The sequence below is a fragment of the Heptranchias perlo genome, chromosome 34 (genome assembly GCF_035084215.1).
Source record: "Heptranchias perlo isolate sHepPer1 chromosome 34, sHepPer1.hap1, whole genome shotgun sequence".
Taxonomy (NCBI): domain Eukaryota; kingdom Metazoa; phylum Chordata; class Chondrichthyes; order Hexanchiformes; family Hexanchidae; genus Heptranchias; species Heptranchias perlo.
Genome location: NC_090358.1, coordinates 1,520,050 through 1,534,858, shown reverse-complemented (window position 1 = coordinate 1,534,858; position 14,809 = coordinate 1,520,050). Strand labels below are relative to the sequence as shown.

At 42.1% G+C, this 14,809-nt stretch overlaps 1 protein-coding gene across 1 annotated transcript in view; it reads right to left on the bottom strand.

The window, feature by feature from the left end:
• The window catches only part of hacd3 (3-hydroxyacyl-CoA dehydratase 3), a 25,007-nt gene extending 10,198 nt beyond the window's left edge, over window positions 1–14,809 (bottom strand). The window contains exons 1-5 of the mRNA XM_067971254.1: window positions 14,511–14,809; window positions 5,667–5,709; window positions 3,498–3,571; window positions 2,250–2,414; window positions 98–152 (exon numbers count right to left, since the gene is read on the bottom strand). Coding sequence (XP_067827355.1) covers window positions 98–152; window positions 2,250–2,414; window positions 3,498–3,571; window positions 5,667–5,709; window positions 14,511–14,609 — 436 coding nt within the window. The 5' untranslated portion in view covers window positions 14,610–14,809. The remainder of the gene's footprint in view (window positions 1–97; window positions 153–2,249; window positions 2,415–3,497; window positions 3,572–5,666; window positions 5,710–14,510) is intronic.

The window sequence follows — 14,809 nt, the reverse complement described above, 5'->3', positions numbered from 1 at the left end:
TAGTTTTATTTGAATACCTGTTGTTCAAGTGGAATCCAGACAATGTACACTGTAACATCTAAACAAGTCACAACAGTGAACAGTGGGCTATACTTACAATCCTTCCGAACCCTCGACTCCAAACTTATTCTATTAATTTCTTCTTCTTCTTCCTACAAATGAAGAACAGAAAGGGTTTAATTACAATCAGTTATAATACAGAAACATCATTCAGGTTATTAGAAGATACAACTCCTGTTTGCTTAGTAAAGGGGTTAAAAGGTACAAGATGGAGAGATAACCAAGAAACTACGGGTCTGTAAAGCTGAGCGATATTCCAGGGGCCTCTCACCACAGACGGCTCTCATGCACCCTAACAGAATCTTAGCCAGGGAGATCAAGGTTATAATTATTATAATAGTTTTAATTTTATAATAATAGTAATTTTATAATTATTATATTAATAAATACTTGTATTACTAATATAATAGGATATAATACTGAGCTACATAGATCAGGTAGGTCTCAGGTTCAGTGTGTGACCTGTGCTATCAGCCATGAAATATTCAGGGTGTTATAACTGGCCGTACTGTCCCTGAAGGATCAGCTGTTGCTGGTCACCATCTGTTTAAAATCCAGGTGCTGACAGGATCAGGTTCAGCTGTGATGCACCCATCAATCAAACAGCCTATCGATACTCAATGTCCAAAGTCACAATCAAAGAACGGCCACCTGGGCACAGTACAAATGGCAACCAGAGGCTGAGGGTTAGCACCGAGCACAAGTCATCACTTTCCAAAGGGAGGGGAAAAATACAAATGCTACAAACAAGAATTGAAGACTATTTATTAAAGCTCAGTACTGAGAGCGTCAGTGTTTATAGTGGGGCTGCTGAATATATCTCCTAATGTGCATTCACCAGGGAAATGCAGCCATTATATCATTTCAATTATATGTTTATTCATCCACTCACATAGGAGCACCTTCAAAACAAGTTACCCACTGAGGTTATCAGCACTAGTCATTTAAACCAAGATAAAACACGGAATAAATACATGAAAACAAGATGTTGTTAATTACAATTAATTTTAAGTGAATAGGTGAGAGTTCCTTTTTCAGAGAGTGATGATAACATGGAACTCACTACTTCATGGAGTAGTTGAGGTGAAAAGCATAGATGCGATTAAGGGGAAGCTGGTTAAGAATATGAGGAAGAAATTAGTAGAAGGATATGTTGATAGGGTGAGATGAAGTAGGGTGGGAGGAGGCTCATGTGGAGCATAAACACCGGCATAGACCAGTTGGGCCGAATGGCCTGTTTCTGTGCTGTAAATTCTATGTAATTCTATGTATAAGGTCACGGCTCATTCTCCACAGGACAACAGTCTAAAGCTCACTCTAATACTGAGTGAAGCAGCAAAAAATATAAAATCAACACCTACAGTCAGAAGCTGACACAATCTTGTCTGTTCCATGGATATTAAGTCTTAGGGCAACTTCTTATTTACATCAGTGTCATTTACATCAGGAGTCCCATTTTATCCTGATCGGCCTTGAAGCAAAAGAAAATTTCATTCTTTCTTGACCATATGATTGGACCAGGTTTTCACTGCATCTCTGACACTGCTGAGGAATCGAACGGTTTTCCAGGTTTTTTTTTTAAAACATTCATTCCCAGTGATAACATCAACAATTCCTGGTGAGGTACAACATGATTTAGATACTGAGTAAAGTTTTCCCTACCTTTGTCACAAAATGTTGTACCCAACTACGCCACACTATTGCCAATTCCTCACCTGTTGTCCCTATGGCCTGTCTTAATGACACTGCCAATTTTACATAGAATTACATAGAACTTTACAGCACAGAAACAGGCCATTCAGCCCAACAGGTCTAGGCCGGGGTTTATGCTCCACACGAGCCTGCTGCATCCCTACTTCATCTCACCCTTTCTACATATCCTTCTATTCATTTCTCCCTCATATTCTTATCTAGCTTCCCCTTAAATGCATCTATGCTTTTCGCCTCAACAGCTAAATGTGGTAGCAAATTCCACATTCTCACCACTCTCTGAGTAAAGAATTTTCTCCTGAATTCCTTATTTGGCGATACCATGGTCAGGTTTGTGCTATGGACTTGTGCCAATTGCAAGTTTGATAGAGACTGTCCAAAGTAAATTCAACAGTGGTTAGTTTTGAAACAAAATGATAGAAAGGAAAGGGCAGTTCTCGAACCCAACACGACACCTAGTGCCCCCTCACTGAAGTTACCTTTGCCTGAAGTTCCATTTCAGCATCAGACTCGTCCAGCCAGCGGTCAAAATCAGGAGCCAAGAATATTGGTTTCTTTTCTTGTTTGGTCAGTCTGTCCCACCATCTGTTCTCCACTTTCTTCACCGTTATATTCACTTGTCTTTCAGTGGCCTTGAACACTGGCTATCGACACAGAACATTTCTTTTGATGTAAATTTCCTGCCAGCAAGGTTATTTGCCTCACCATTTACTGTACGAGGGTCATAAATAATAGCCCTGTACCCAAAATATTAGCTGGGCCACTAAATGGTAGACATTTTAACCTCTTTTATGCTCAAGGAAAGGGCTAATTTGCTTGGCTACCCACCCAAAGGTCACGTCAGAGGTTTGTTCTCAATTTAATTAGACTGTTACATTTCAGGCCCTTTCACAAAACTATTTATTCTCACTCAGCACAAAGGCACCTTCCATAGACAGGCCTGCACCTCCTTTGGACTGGAGCTCAACGTTGTATTTGAAGAGACTGGAAACCCAGACTTAACAATTAGTACGGGTCGCCCACCACGCTCTCCAAAAGGCAATTAAACACAATATTGACGGACCATACAGCTTGAGCTAAAATTACTAGTCAAACTTACTGCACGACATAAATTTATACAGAAGCAAAATAAATCATTAGATAAAATAAGAGAACTTAACTGTCCCTGATACATTAAATCATTTTCAGAGACCAAAATAACAAAGCATTTCAAATTTTCAGAATCCTTTAATCTCGGTCTTTTGATGGGCTTTTTACATAACTGTCTGTTTCTGCACTAATGATATTCTGTCTCACAACAGTTGCCTGGAAATACAGTTGAACTGAGTGAACTAAAGTATGGGCCGACTTTTTGTTGTAATTCTCAACCTGAGAGGCCTCCAACCACACAAAGCTTTCAAAAACACAACAGAGCATCTTGAATGTGACACCTTTTGAATTGCAATGTTTTGTATCTTGGTCAGTCATCACGTACCCAGGAACTACTAAATGCTGCAGACAACGCATCATCTTACCAGTCACATGAACATGGCTTCCCCTTATCTTATTCATCATCAGATCAAACAATCTGGTCTGCCTTTTTGCAGAGAGCCTGACTATGGTCTCAGCTGGTGGTCTCATGAGGAAACAAATCAAAAGATCAACTGAAAACAGTCAACTCTCATTAGGATTGTAGCTGAAATGCTATCGCCGTCAAAGTGTTAAACCATCAGCAATTAGTGACATACCTTAGGATTCACAGCTTCCAGGAATGCAAGATGGAATTCATATGCATTGTCTCCTTTTGCACCATGGCCATGTGCTGAATGTAGAAAATATTAGAAAATATTTGATTAGAATGTAGAAAATGTTAGAAAATATTTGACACTATAACATGTTAGACATCACATTCAAACACCTTTATCAGGGCTGGGAGATTCTGTACACTGCTGTCTCAGGATGAGTTAAATGACTACTGGACATAGTGTCTTATCGGTAACTCTAAAGCTGTACATATATGAAGCTCAGTCAACAACTTACATTTCTATAGTGTTCATCATGGAAGGAGACATCTCAGAATGCTTTGTAGGACGGGATAGCGTGTGCCTTGTCTTCGCCAACTACAGTGATGATGAAAGCAGACTGCCACTGCCATGGAAATACAGCCAACGCTACTTTATTTGGTGCCGTTTAAAAGTAACATTAATGTATTTTTTCTTCTCTCTCATTACAACCCACCTGGTTAAAATTCCCAGTGCAGATATTCGGTGTTCCCTTTTTTTATAAAACTCTAGCCAGGCAAACCAAGAGAATGCTATTTGGAAGTAGGGCTATCTGGATTCCAAATCTTAAGTAAATAACTACAGGCCTATTGTTGATTGGTTGGTACTCATAAGTAGGATCTCTGAGATTCTAATTTGATTGGGTTGATGTGTCATTTTATTCCATTTAAATTCCAAGTAATAGACTGCTCGGCACAGTGAGTTAAAACACTTTCCTCTCACTGCTGGGAAACAGGTTTGAATTCAGTTCGGGTTACAGGCTTTTTCTGCTGATTGCAAGGGTCTTAAATGAAATGAGAGGTGGTCTATGGGACCAGTCTTTTCAGGCACATTTGTGGTGACACTACACACGGCGACCAGAAGAATTCTTACCCCAGGAATGGGATTGATGGTGGTAAGTATAGATTGAGATGATCATAAACGCCACAGAACACTGTGTTACTGGGCTGTGGGGGATTGTTGTCTCGAGGTCAGAGACTCAAACTGGAGAGGAGAGTGTGGATGAATATTCTGGAATTTTGCTCAATTATCTTTTGGGTCAGAGAATATTTATGCAGATGTTTCCCTTCGGAGATGGAATCAATGTCAGGAAGTTTTTCTTCATACTAAGAGTGATAAACACTTGACATCCATGTAGGGCTCGAGTCAAAAGCCTTTTAGTCATTTACAACACATTCAGAAGTTGTGATGGGGAGAGGGTTTTTCCAGTTGGATGACCCAAGATGAACTAAATGGCCTTCTACATTCATATTTATCTCAATCCAGTTCCTAGGATTCACATGTTAACAGCACAAAACTGCCCGTAATTTGGCAAGAATCATAAGCTTTAATGAACCATAATTTCACAAAAGATGATTAGATTGGACTTTTTCACAAACTGTTGAAATGTTCTAGATAGGAAGGCAACAAGATCTTACTTTTTATCATGTATAATATTAAAAATCTTACATCTGCACGCACTTCCTGTCTACAAATCCTTATTTCCTGTTGTCACACTTTTGTGTCAACTTTTGCCATTATAAATTTCTATATTCACATTTACAATGGAAACTGCCTATGTAAACTTGTCACGCTATAATTACATCCTCCTGCCAGTTGTGGTGCTGTAGTGACTCAGTTTTGCATCTGCCAGCCAGCTACTGAAGGGAAACTCCTAGACTCCAACCAACTCTACTTCGCTGCTTCCCAAACTGTGATAAGTTTTGCTATTTAACGATAACTAACATCAAATGAAAATATATTGCCTAAAAATAAGGAAAGAATGTACGACCTTAAAATGGGGACTGAATTACATCCACGCTCCAGTCAACCCCACCCTCTAACCGCGCTTCACCTGAAGACTACACTCGATCTTCACTCCCCCCGTGCAATTTTTTGATCAACGTTTTTTTAAAAAAAGCTTCCTGGTGGCTAAGTTAATATTTTTCAACTATTTATACACAATCTGAATTTATGGAGCAGTTTGTTTATAACAAGCTCCAGACTAGCACGATTATAAGCGTAAAAAAACCCAGTGTAATTGTCTATCAGACAGGAAAAATGCATTTATAATTACAGGCATTTTAGTTTTGACTTTGATTTATACACAACAGAAAAGGAACCTGTTGTGCCTCGTGTACAGCATTAGAATCTTACCTCTGAACGAGAGGGTATTTCCAGTGATCTTGATATCAGGTTTCTGTTGAAAGAGTGCAAACATCACCAGTTTAACAGATAGTATTTTCTAAGCTTTCTTGCTGTTTGCATTTCTACTGAAGTTTTTTAAAAAAGCAAATATATTATGAACTTCTCAGTTTTTACAAATTATTTTTCAAGGCATTCTGCAAGCAACAAACAAAGAAAAGTTTAAAACAATGTTTGTACAAATATGGACAGGATCAAGCAACACTCCAATACTTCACAATAAGGTTCATCAATGCCATTACAAGTGCCTACATTCCTTGTTCACCTTTGATGGGGATGAAGGGGAAGTGGGGTGCAGAGGGAGTAAGTCTGCAAGAAACTGAAAATACAATATTTAAAACAATAAAAAGATAGAATCAGTCTACAAGGATTTAAAATATCCTTTTTCAAAAAGTATTTCTTATACAGTCAGTTTCACAACAGGTTTTGGATGGAACAGCTGTAAACCTTGAGAACAAGATGGGCGACATGATTCCTCATCAAGTGAGCAGAATCCAGGTAACAATTCAGAACTGAATTAAACTTGAGCAGCTAGGACTATGATTTATGCCAAAAAGAAGTCTTTTGTGTCACAGATGTTCAACCATCCTATCTAATGATGCTGTCTGCTTCCCCTCGCCTACAATTCTTGCACTGGCATCACAAAGGAGTCACCCAGGCATCAATCGTTTGAGTGAATTAATTTCTGAATACAGTGACAACATCTGGGCTAGATATAGTGGGGGGCCAAACAGTTAGGTATATTGGTCACAGAGACAAAAGAATTCCTTTAAAGAATCAGCTCAACCCAACTTTAAATTGGATTTATCCTGTCCATCTAAAGTTATATGAAATATAATGCAGAAATATCTCTATTTTGGAACAGTGCAAGAGTGGGCCTGGGTGACTCGCCCTGCTTGTTTCTCCCTTCCCGATAGGAAGCACCTGGCTTCTAATTAATGCCGACCCAAAACAACACAGCTGAGCTTGGACGGTCAGTGTGGGGAATATTCCTTGCCTCACTCACTGCACTGAAGCTCTGATCCACACACCATCCCTCCCCCAGTCTTGAATACACTTATTTACTGTGGCTAATATGAGAAACCGTGACTCACTGCATTAATTTAAAACACTGTGTTTATAGAGTTTCCCATTAAAAGAATCTTTGCATATTTCACCACTCCTACAATTGTAAACTCAGGTTATGACAATCAAATGGAAAATCACACAATACCTGTACTGTCTGCAAGTGTTGCTGGCAGGGTCAGATTTTCATAACTGGCAAACTACTTCTCCAATTTCATCAGTGAAACAATTTTTACACCATGTGCTGCTTTGGAATTAAATGAACAGCAAGTACAAAAGGGCTTTTTAACAGTTGAAATCCACACCTCTAGCAACATTTTCTGATGAATTTCTGTTAATCAAGTGAGGGATTTTGGAGGTGCAGAAAGGATTATTTCCACTTATTACAACCCATGGAGAAGTTGTTGAAAATTATGGGTTAGATACAAGTTTGATAACAGGAAGTCAGAGCAAGGAAAACTGCATTTTGAGAAAGTTTAGAAGCTGGTGCATTAAAATAGTGATCAATTTCTGCTTTGTGAAGTCATAATCTTGAGTGTTAAGGTGATTTACTGTAGGCTTCCTTTGTCAGCCACAATTAGAAAGTAAGCAAGGTATCAAAAAGACAATTTACACAGCACATAACAAATGATACCAAAAGTTACTGGTAAATGTTTATTTTTAAAGTGGAACATCCTTTCTCTCACTCCCCTTTTAGTGGCTGGGTTTGTAGTTGATGTCTCACGATCAGCATTCAGTACCAAAGGGAATGGCCAATCTCCACTAAAACTACAAGAGCCACTCCTTGACATCAGCTAAATGCAGCAGACATCTTCATGATTGACTGATTCGTATTTTGCTAAATACGGTTGAACACAGGACTACATGCATGCTAAACAGCGCAAGCAACATGCTAAAGACAGAGCTAAGCAATTCCACAACCAACGGATCAGATCAAAGCTCTGCAGTCCTGCCACATCCAGTCGTGAATGGTGGTGGACAATTAAACAACTAACGGGAGGAGGAGGCTCTGCAAACATCCCCATCCTCAATGATGGCGGAGTCCAGCACGTGAGTGCAAAAGACAAGGGTGAAGCGTTTGCAACCATCTTCAGCCAGAAGTGCCGAGTGGATGATCCATCTTGGCCTCCTCTCGGTATCCCCACCATCACGGAAGCCAGACTTCAGCCAATTCGATTCACTCCACGTGATATCAAGAAACGGCTGAGTGCACTGGATACAGCAAAGGCTACGGGCCCCGACAACATCCCGGCTGTAGTGCTAAAGACTTGTGCTCCAGAACTAGCCGCAACTCTAGCCAAACTGTTTCAGTACAGCTACAACACTGGCATCTACCCGACAATGTGGAAAATTGCCCAGGTATGTCCTGTCCACAAAAAGCAGGACAAATCCAATCCGGCCAATTACCGCCCTATCAGTCTACTCTCAATCATCGGCAGAGTAATGGAAAGTGTTGTCGACAGTGCTATCAAACGGCACTTACTCACCAATAACCTGCTCACCGATGCTCAGTTTGGGTTCCGCCAGGACCACTCGGCTCCAGACCTCATTACAGCCTTGGTCCAAACATGGAAAAAAAAAGCTGAATTCCAGAGGGGAGGTAAGAGTGAGTGCCCTTGACATCAAGGCAACATTTGACCAAGTGTGGCACCAAGGAGCCCGAGTAAAATTGAAGTCAATGGGAATCAGGGGGGAAACTCTCCAGTGGCTGGAGTCATACCTAGCACAAAGGAAGATGGTAGTGGTTGTTGGAGGCCAGTCATCTCAGCCCCAGGACATTGCTGCAGGAGTTCCTCAGGGCAGTGTCCTAGGCCGAACCATCTTCAGCTGCTTCATCAATGACCTTCCCTCCATTATAAGGTCAGAAATGGGGATGTTCGCTGATGATTGCACAGTATTCAGTTTCATTCGCAACCCCTCAGATAATGAAGCTATCTGTGCCCGCATGCAGCAAGACCTGAACAACATCCAGGCTTGGGCTGATAAGTGGCAAGTAACATTCGCTCCAGACAAGTGCCAGTCAATGACCATCTCCAACAAGAGTCTAACCACCTCCCTATGACATTCAACGACATTACCATCACAGAATCCCCCACCATCAACATCCTGGGGGTCACCATTGACCAGAAACTTAACTGGACCAGCCACATAAATACTGTGGCTACAAGAGCAGGTCAGAGGCTGGGTATTCTGCGGCGAGTGACTCACCTCCTGACTCCCCAAAGCCTTTCCACCATCTACAAGGCACAAGTCAGGAGACATGATGTGGAGATGCCGGTGATGGACTAGGGTTGACAAATGTAAAGAATCTTACAACACCAGGTTATAGTCCAACAGTTTTATTTGAAAATCACAAGCTTTTGGAGATTATCTCCTTCATCTCCTTTCTCACTCACCTGACGAAGGAGATAATCTCCGAAAGCTTGTGATTTTCAAATAAAACTGTTGGACTATAACCTGGTGTTGTAAGATTCTTTACACAAGTCAGGAGTGTGATGGAATACTCTTCACTTGCCTGGATGAGTGCAGCTCCAACAACACTCAAGAAGCTTGACACCATCCAGGTCAAAGCAGCCCACTTGCACCGTGGCTGCAGTGTGTACCATTCACAGGATGCACTGCAGCAACTCGCCAAGGCTTCTTCAACAGCACCTCCCAAACCCACAACCTCTACCACCAAGGACAGCAGGCACATGGGAAGAACACCACCCGCACGTTCCCCTCCAAGTCACACACCATCCCGACTTGGAAATATATCGCCGTTCCTTCATCGTCGCTGGGTCAAAATCCTGGAACTCCCTACCTAACAGCACTGTGGGAGAACCTTCACCAAACAGACTGCAGTGGTTCAAGAAGGCAGCTCACCACCACCTTCTCAAGGACAATTAGGGATGGGCAATAAATGCCAGCCTCGCCAGTGATGCCCACATCCTATGAACGAATAAAAAAAATTGTATCAAACTAGAGCTGTTAGGAGTTTGGAAATGTCATGTTAAGGAAGGCAACAGGTTAGATATGATCTAACTTTGGAAGGGATTGAAAGAGAAAGGGTAAGGATACAGGAGGAAACTGCAGAGCCTTGCATCAACACACAGAATGGTGTTACAGTTTTGGGTTCTGTTGGCAGTTTTCTCATTCACCTATATGTTTACAGTTTTGAGAAGCAGACAGCCGCCCTGCAATCTGAACTCTACATCCCTTAGTTCTGTTTCAGCAGAGTGCATGGATCCAGGAAGTAACAATGATCTCACTAGTGATACTGCTACTGGGTTAAGTGTAATCTTGTGCTTTCATCTGACATTCGCTTTGGATGGGTGAAAACATTACACACAGACCATGGACTTGACAAACTGAACAACTAATCAATTTTAGCTAAAATTCAAATCTGGTCAGACTAATATTAAGGTACATGAAAGAATTCCGTTTATATAGCTCTTTTCATGTCCTCAAGACATTTCGAAGCGCTTCACAGGCAATGAATTACATTTGAAGTGTAGCTACTTTTGTTTATCTATACTGAAATTAATTTGCCAATTACACGTCCATTCTGCAAGCTTATTAGTATCTTCTTGTATTTTGTCGCAGTCCTCTTCAGTATTAACTATACCCCCCAATTTGGTGTCGTCCACAAATTTTGAAATTGTACTTCTGATTCCCGCGTCCAAATTGTTTATGCAAATTGTGAACACCAGTGGTCCCAGCACCGATCCTTGTGGAACACCACTTCTCACCTTTTGCCAGTTTAAGTAACTACCTTTAACCCCTACTCTCTGTTTTCTGTTTTGTAGCCAGCTTGCAATCCATTCTGCTACCTGTCCCCTGACTCCACATGCTCTGACCTTAGTCATAAGTCTATACAGTACCTTATCGAGGCCTTTTGAAAATCCAAATATATTACATCTACTACACTGCCCTTGTCTACACTTTCTGTTACTTCTTCAAAGATTTCAATAAGGTTGGTCAAGCATGACCTTCCCTTTCGAAATCCGTGCTGACTATTCTTTATTATATTTTTGGTTTCTAGGTGTTTCCCTATTACATCTTTGAGTAAGGATTCCATTATCTTTCCTACCACCGACATTAAGCTAATTGGTCTATAGTTCCCTGAACTTGTTCTATCTCCCTTTGTAAATACAGGAATCATGTCAGCTGTCCGCCAATCCTCTGGTACTATTCCCTTTTCTAAGTACAATCTGTCAGTGCTGCGTCAGCCTGAATTATAAACTCAAGTCTCTGGTGTGGGGCTTGAACCCATGACTTTCTGACTCGGAGGCGAGAGTGCTACCCACTGAGCCGTGGCCAACACTGAAACAACTAAAATTTGTAGATGTTTATCAAGAGCTCACACCAGCCCTCCACCAGCCATTAAAACAGTCTCTTGGAATTAATAAAAATGCCCTCAGTACTAGCACTGTGAACTATAACAGTCCAGACTTCTCTAGGTAACAGAATAATATCTTTAATTGTATTCCTCAGGTACAGGGTTTCAAGTGGAATAGGCAAGCTGAGCTCTTACAAAATTTCATAGTCTGAACAATCTTCAGAAACCAGCAAGAACTCAAGAAACATATAACCCAAAATCCTTTTACGCAATGTCAAAAATGTCTTGCCAGACTATTCACAATCTTGGCCCATCAGCTTAGTTTCCAACTCCATATCGTCTCCATCACAAAGACCGTCTACTTCCACTTCCCTAACATCTTCCGCCTCCACCCCTGCTAAAAACATTAATCACTGTGTCAGCTCCAGATTCAACTATTCCAATGATTGCCTGGCCAGCCTCCCGTCCTCCACCTTCCATAAACCTCAGTTCATCCAAAACTTTGCTGCTCATGTCCTATCCCACACCAGGTCCCACTCACCCTTCACCTCTGTCCGTACTGACCTACATTGGCTCCCAGTCCCCCAACGCCTTGAATTTAAAATGTCATCCTTGGTTTAAATCCCTTCATGGACGCACCCCTCCCCATCTCTGTAATCTCCTCAAGCCCTACAATCACCTCCCCCGAGTGCTCCGTTTCTCTGACTCTGCCGCTACGTGCATCCTCCCTCCCGTGGCCCCACTATTGGCGGCCGTGCCTTCAGCTGGCTCTCATGCCTGGAATTCCCTCCCCAAACCCTTCCGCATCGCCACCTCCCTTTCCACTTTAAGACTCACCTTAAAACCTTCCCCTTTGACCTAGCTTTTGGTCACACCTCTTAAAATTTCCTTCTTTGGCTCAGCGTCTATTTTTGTCTGATTACGTCTCCGTGAAGAACCTTGGAACATTTTTCTACATTAAAGACGCTATATAAATACAGGTTGCTGTTGTTATTGTGATGAAACCATCTACAGCAGCACAATGGTTGTATTCTAGACATCCTGCAGCTCGTTTGGCCAGACGGAACTCACAAAACCGTCAGTGAATTAACTCAATGCAAAAATGTAAAATTCTGTGAACCTTCCTCATCTTAAAAATACAGCAATACTCTTAACACCAATGATACACAAGCTTAATTTGAACATGTCCCCAGCCACTTTGACACATACCATCCAAAAACACATTTATGCCTGATATTACTCAATGATAAAATTCATAAAAACTATTTCTGCTTCTCAATTGTATGATAGAGCCCAATTTACCATCACTTTCCAACAATGCCCGCAAGACAAAGGACCTGTTATTTGTTCTTTGCACTTTAACCGAACTAGCTTTTCTAGTTTTGCAGAAACAAAAACTAACCAAACTAAATGTAAGAACCCAGTTGTTATTTTAACCATAGGATACTGCTGGTATTCTTTAAATACACTAATAAAACTGTATAAATGTCATAATTTGTGACAAATTGATAGGGCAAAATCCAAGGCAGAGCAGACTGTAGAGTCCGTGGAAGGCATGGCTCAATGGGCCAAATGGCCTTTTCTTACAAAGAAATTACAACATGGAAGCAGGCCATTCGGCCCAACCAGTCCATGTTGGCGTTTATCTCCACATCAGCAGTAGTTCTAATCCCATGGGCTCACCCTGTTCCCATATCCCTTTATTCCCCTTTCCTTCAACCACCTATCTAATCCATTCTTAAATGTTGACATGGTCTCTGCTTCAATCACTAACTCCAGTAGTTCATTCCACAGCATTCCAACTAGTTCTATGGTTATGTTACTGTTCTCTGAACCCTCTCCAATGCCTCGATGTGATTTTAAGGGTACACAAGTGCACATCATAATTTGAAGTAAGACCACACAATGATATATATACACAAGGTCACAAATTAGATAAGACCACACCAGAAGATAGACAGGAGATCAGAACACTCTGTTTTGACTTGTAGTCAAGTGCCCTTGTGATTTAGCCCAGTTTGATTAGCCTTGTTGATAACAGTTTCATACTGACTGGATACTTTCAGCGAATGTTCAATAATATCACCCTTTTTCTTTTCCCACATTCACTAACGAAAGCCTCTTCACTGTGTATGTTTCACACTTCCTATTCCAAAGTGCATCACCTTACACTTGGATTAAAATTAATCTGCCAATCTTTAGCCCATTTAATACCATCAATCTTCCTTATATTCATCATCTGCCACATCGCTTGGTGTCATCAGCAAATTCTGTATAGCACGTATCATCCACCTCCGTATCAGTTACCAACTGTACACACGGGGCCAATTTGCAAATCTATCTCACTCTGTGCCTCACCAGAGGTACCACATAAAATATATTATTAATGAACTTTTAGGAATCACTTTGCAACTGGTACTGCAATTCTATCCCATACTGCAAGTATAAACATGCCCTGCATTTTACCAAGAAACAGCCCATAGGAAATCTGCAACCTTCTCACTCATAGATTGGCAATATCTCCCTCCTCCTTTAATCCAATTCGCCAGCTCTCACCCATCCATTCCATTCTGTTAGCACCTGTCAAACCGTCTATTCCCACTCCCAGACAGCTCCCACATGCATTCCTATGCCCAGAAATGCTCTCACTCCTATCCTCATTTCCATGTCCAGACTGTTCCCATTCCTTGATAGTCCCTATCTCATTCGCACTTCTTAACAATTTCCATTTTATTTCCACTACCTGACAATTCCCATTTCATCCTGATTCCCATTCCCTGACAGTGGAAATGTGGATGAACAAGATGGGAATGTCAGCAGTTCCTGTTTCTTTACCATATTCCCAAGACCTGACAGTTCCCATATCTTTCCATTCCCAAGACCTGACAGTTCCCATATCTTTCCATTCCCAAGACCTGACAGTTCCCATATCTTTCCATTCCCAAGACCTGACAGTTCCCATATCTTTCCATTCCCAAGACTTGACAGTTCCCATATCTTTCCAAATCTATCGCTTGACAGCATCCATTTCTTTCACAATCACATCCCGACAGTTCCCATCTTATTCCCAGTCCCTGGCAGTTCCTATTCCCCGATAGCTCCCATCTCATTCCAGTCGATCCCATGACAGCTCTCTCATTCCCAATCCCAAACCCTGGCAGCTCCCATCTCATTCCCAATCCCACACCCTGGCTGCTCCCATCTCATTCCCAATCCCTGGCAGCTCCCATCTCGTTCCCAATCCCACACCCCAGAAGCTCCCATCTCATTCCTAATCTCAAAGCATGGCTGATCCCATCTCATTCCCAATCCCACACCCTGGCTGCTCCCATCTCATTCCCAATCCCAAACCCCAGAAGCTCCCATCTCATTCCCAATCCCAAACCCTGCAACTCCCATCTCATTCCCACCTGTACATCGCTGAGTTCCACCCTGAGGAGCAGCTCCTGGTGCCTCTGCGCCCAGTAAACGTGCGGAGTCAGCGTCTGGCTCTGGCCCTGGCCCTGCATCTCCCCGTCCCGTCCCACCGCCGCTCTCTGCTGTGGCCTCGGGCTGTGGGCCGAGCCGGGCTGTGGGCTGTGAGCTGAGCCGGGCCGCCGAGCGCACTATTCCCGGTGAGTGAGCGCCCAGTCCCGCCAGTCCGTCCTTCGCCTTCGCGCCGCCGCTTCTTTTGCTAGAACAATCTGCACGGCCGACGTGCGCGTATCCC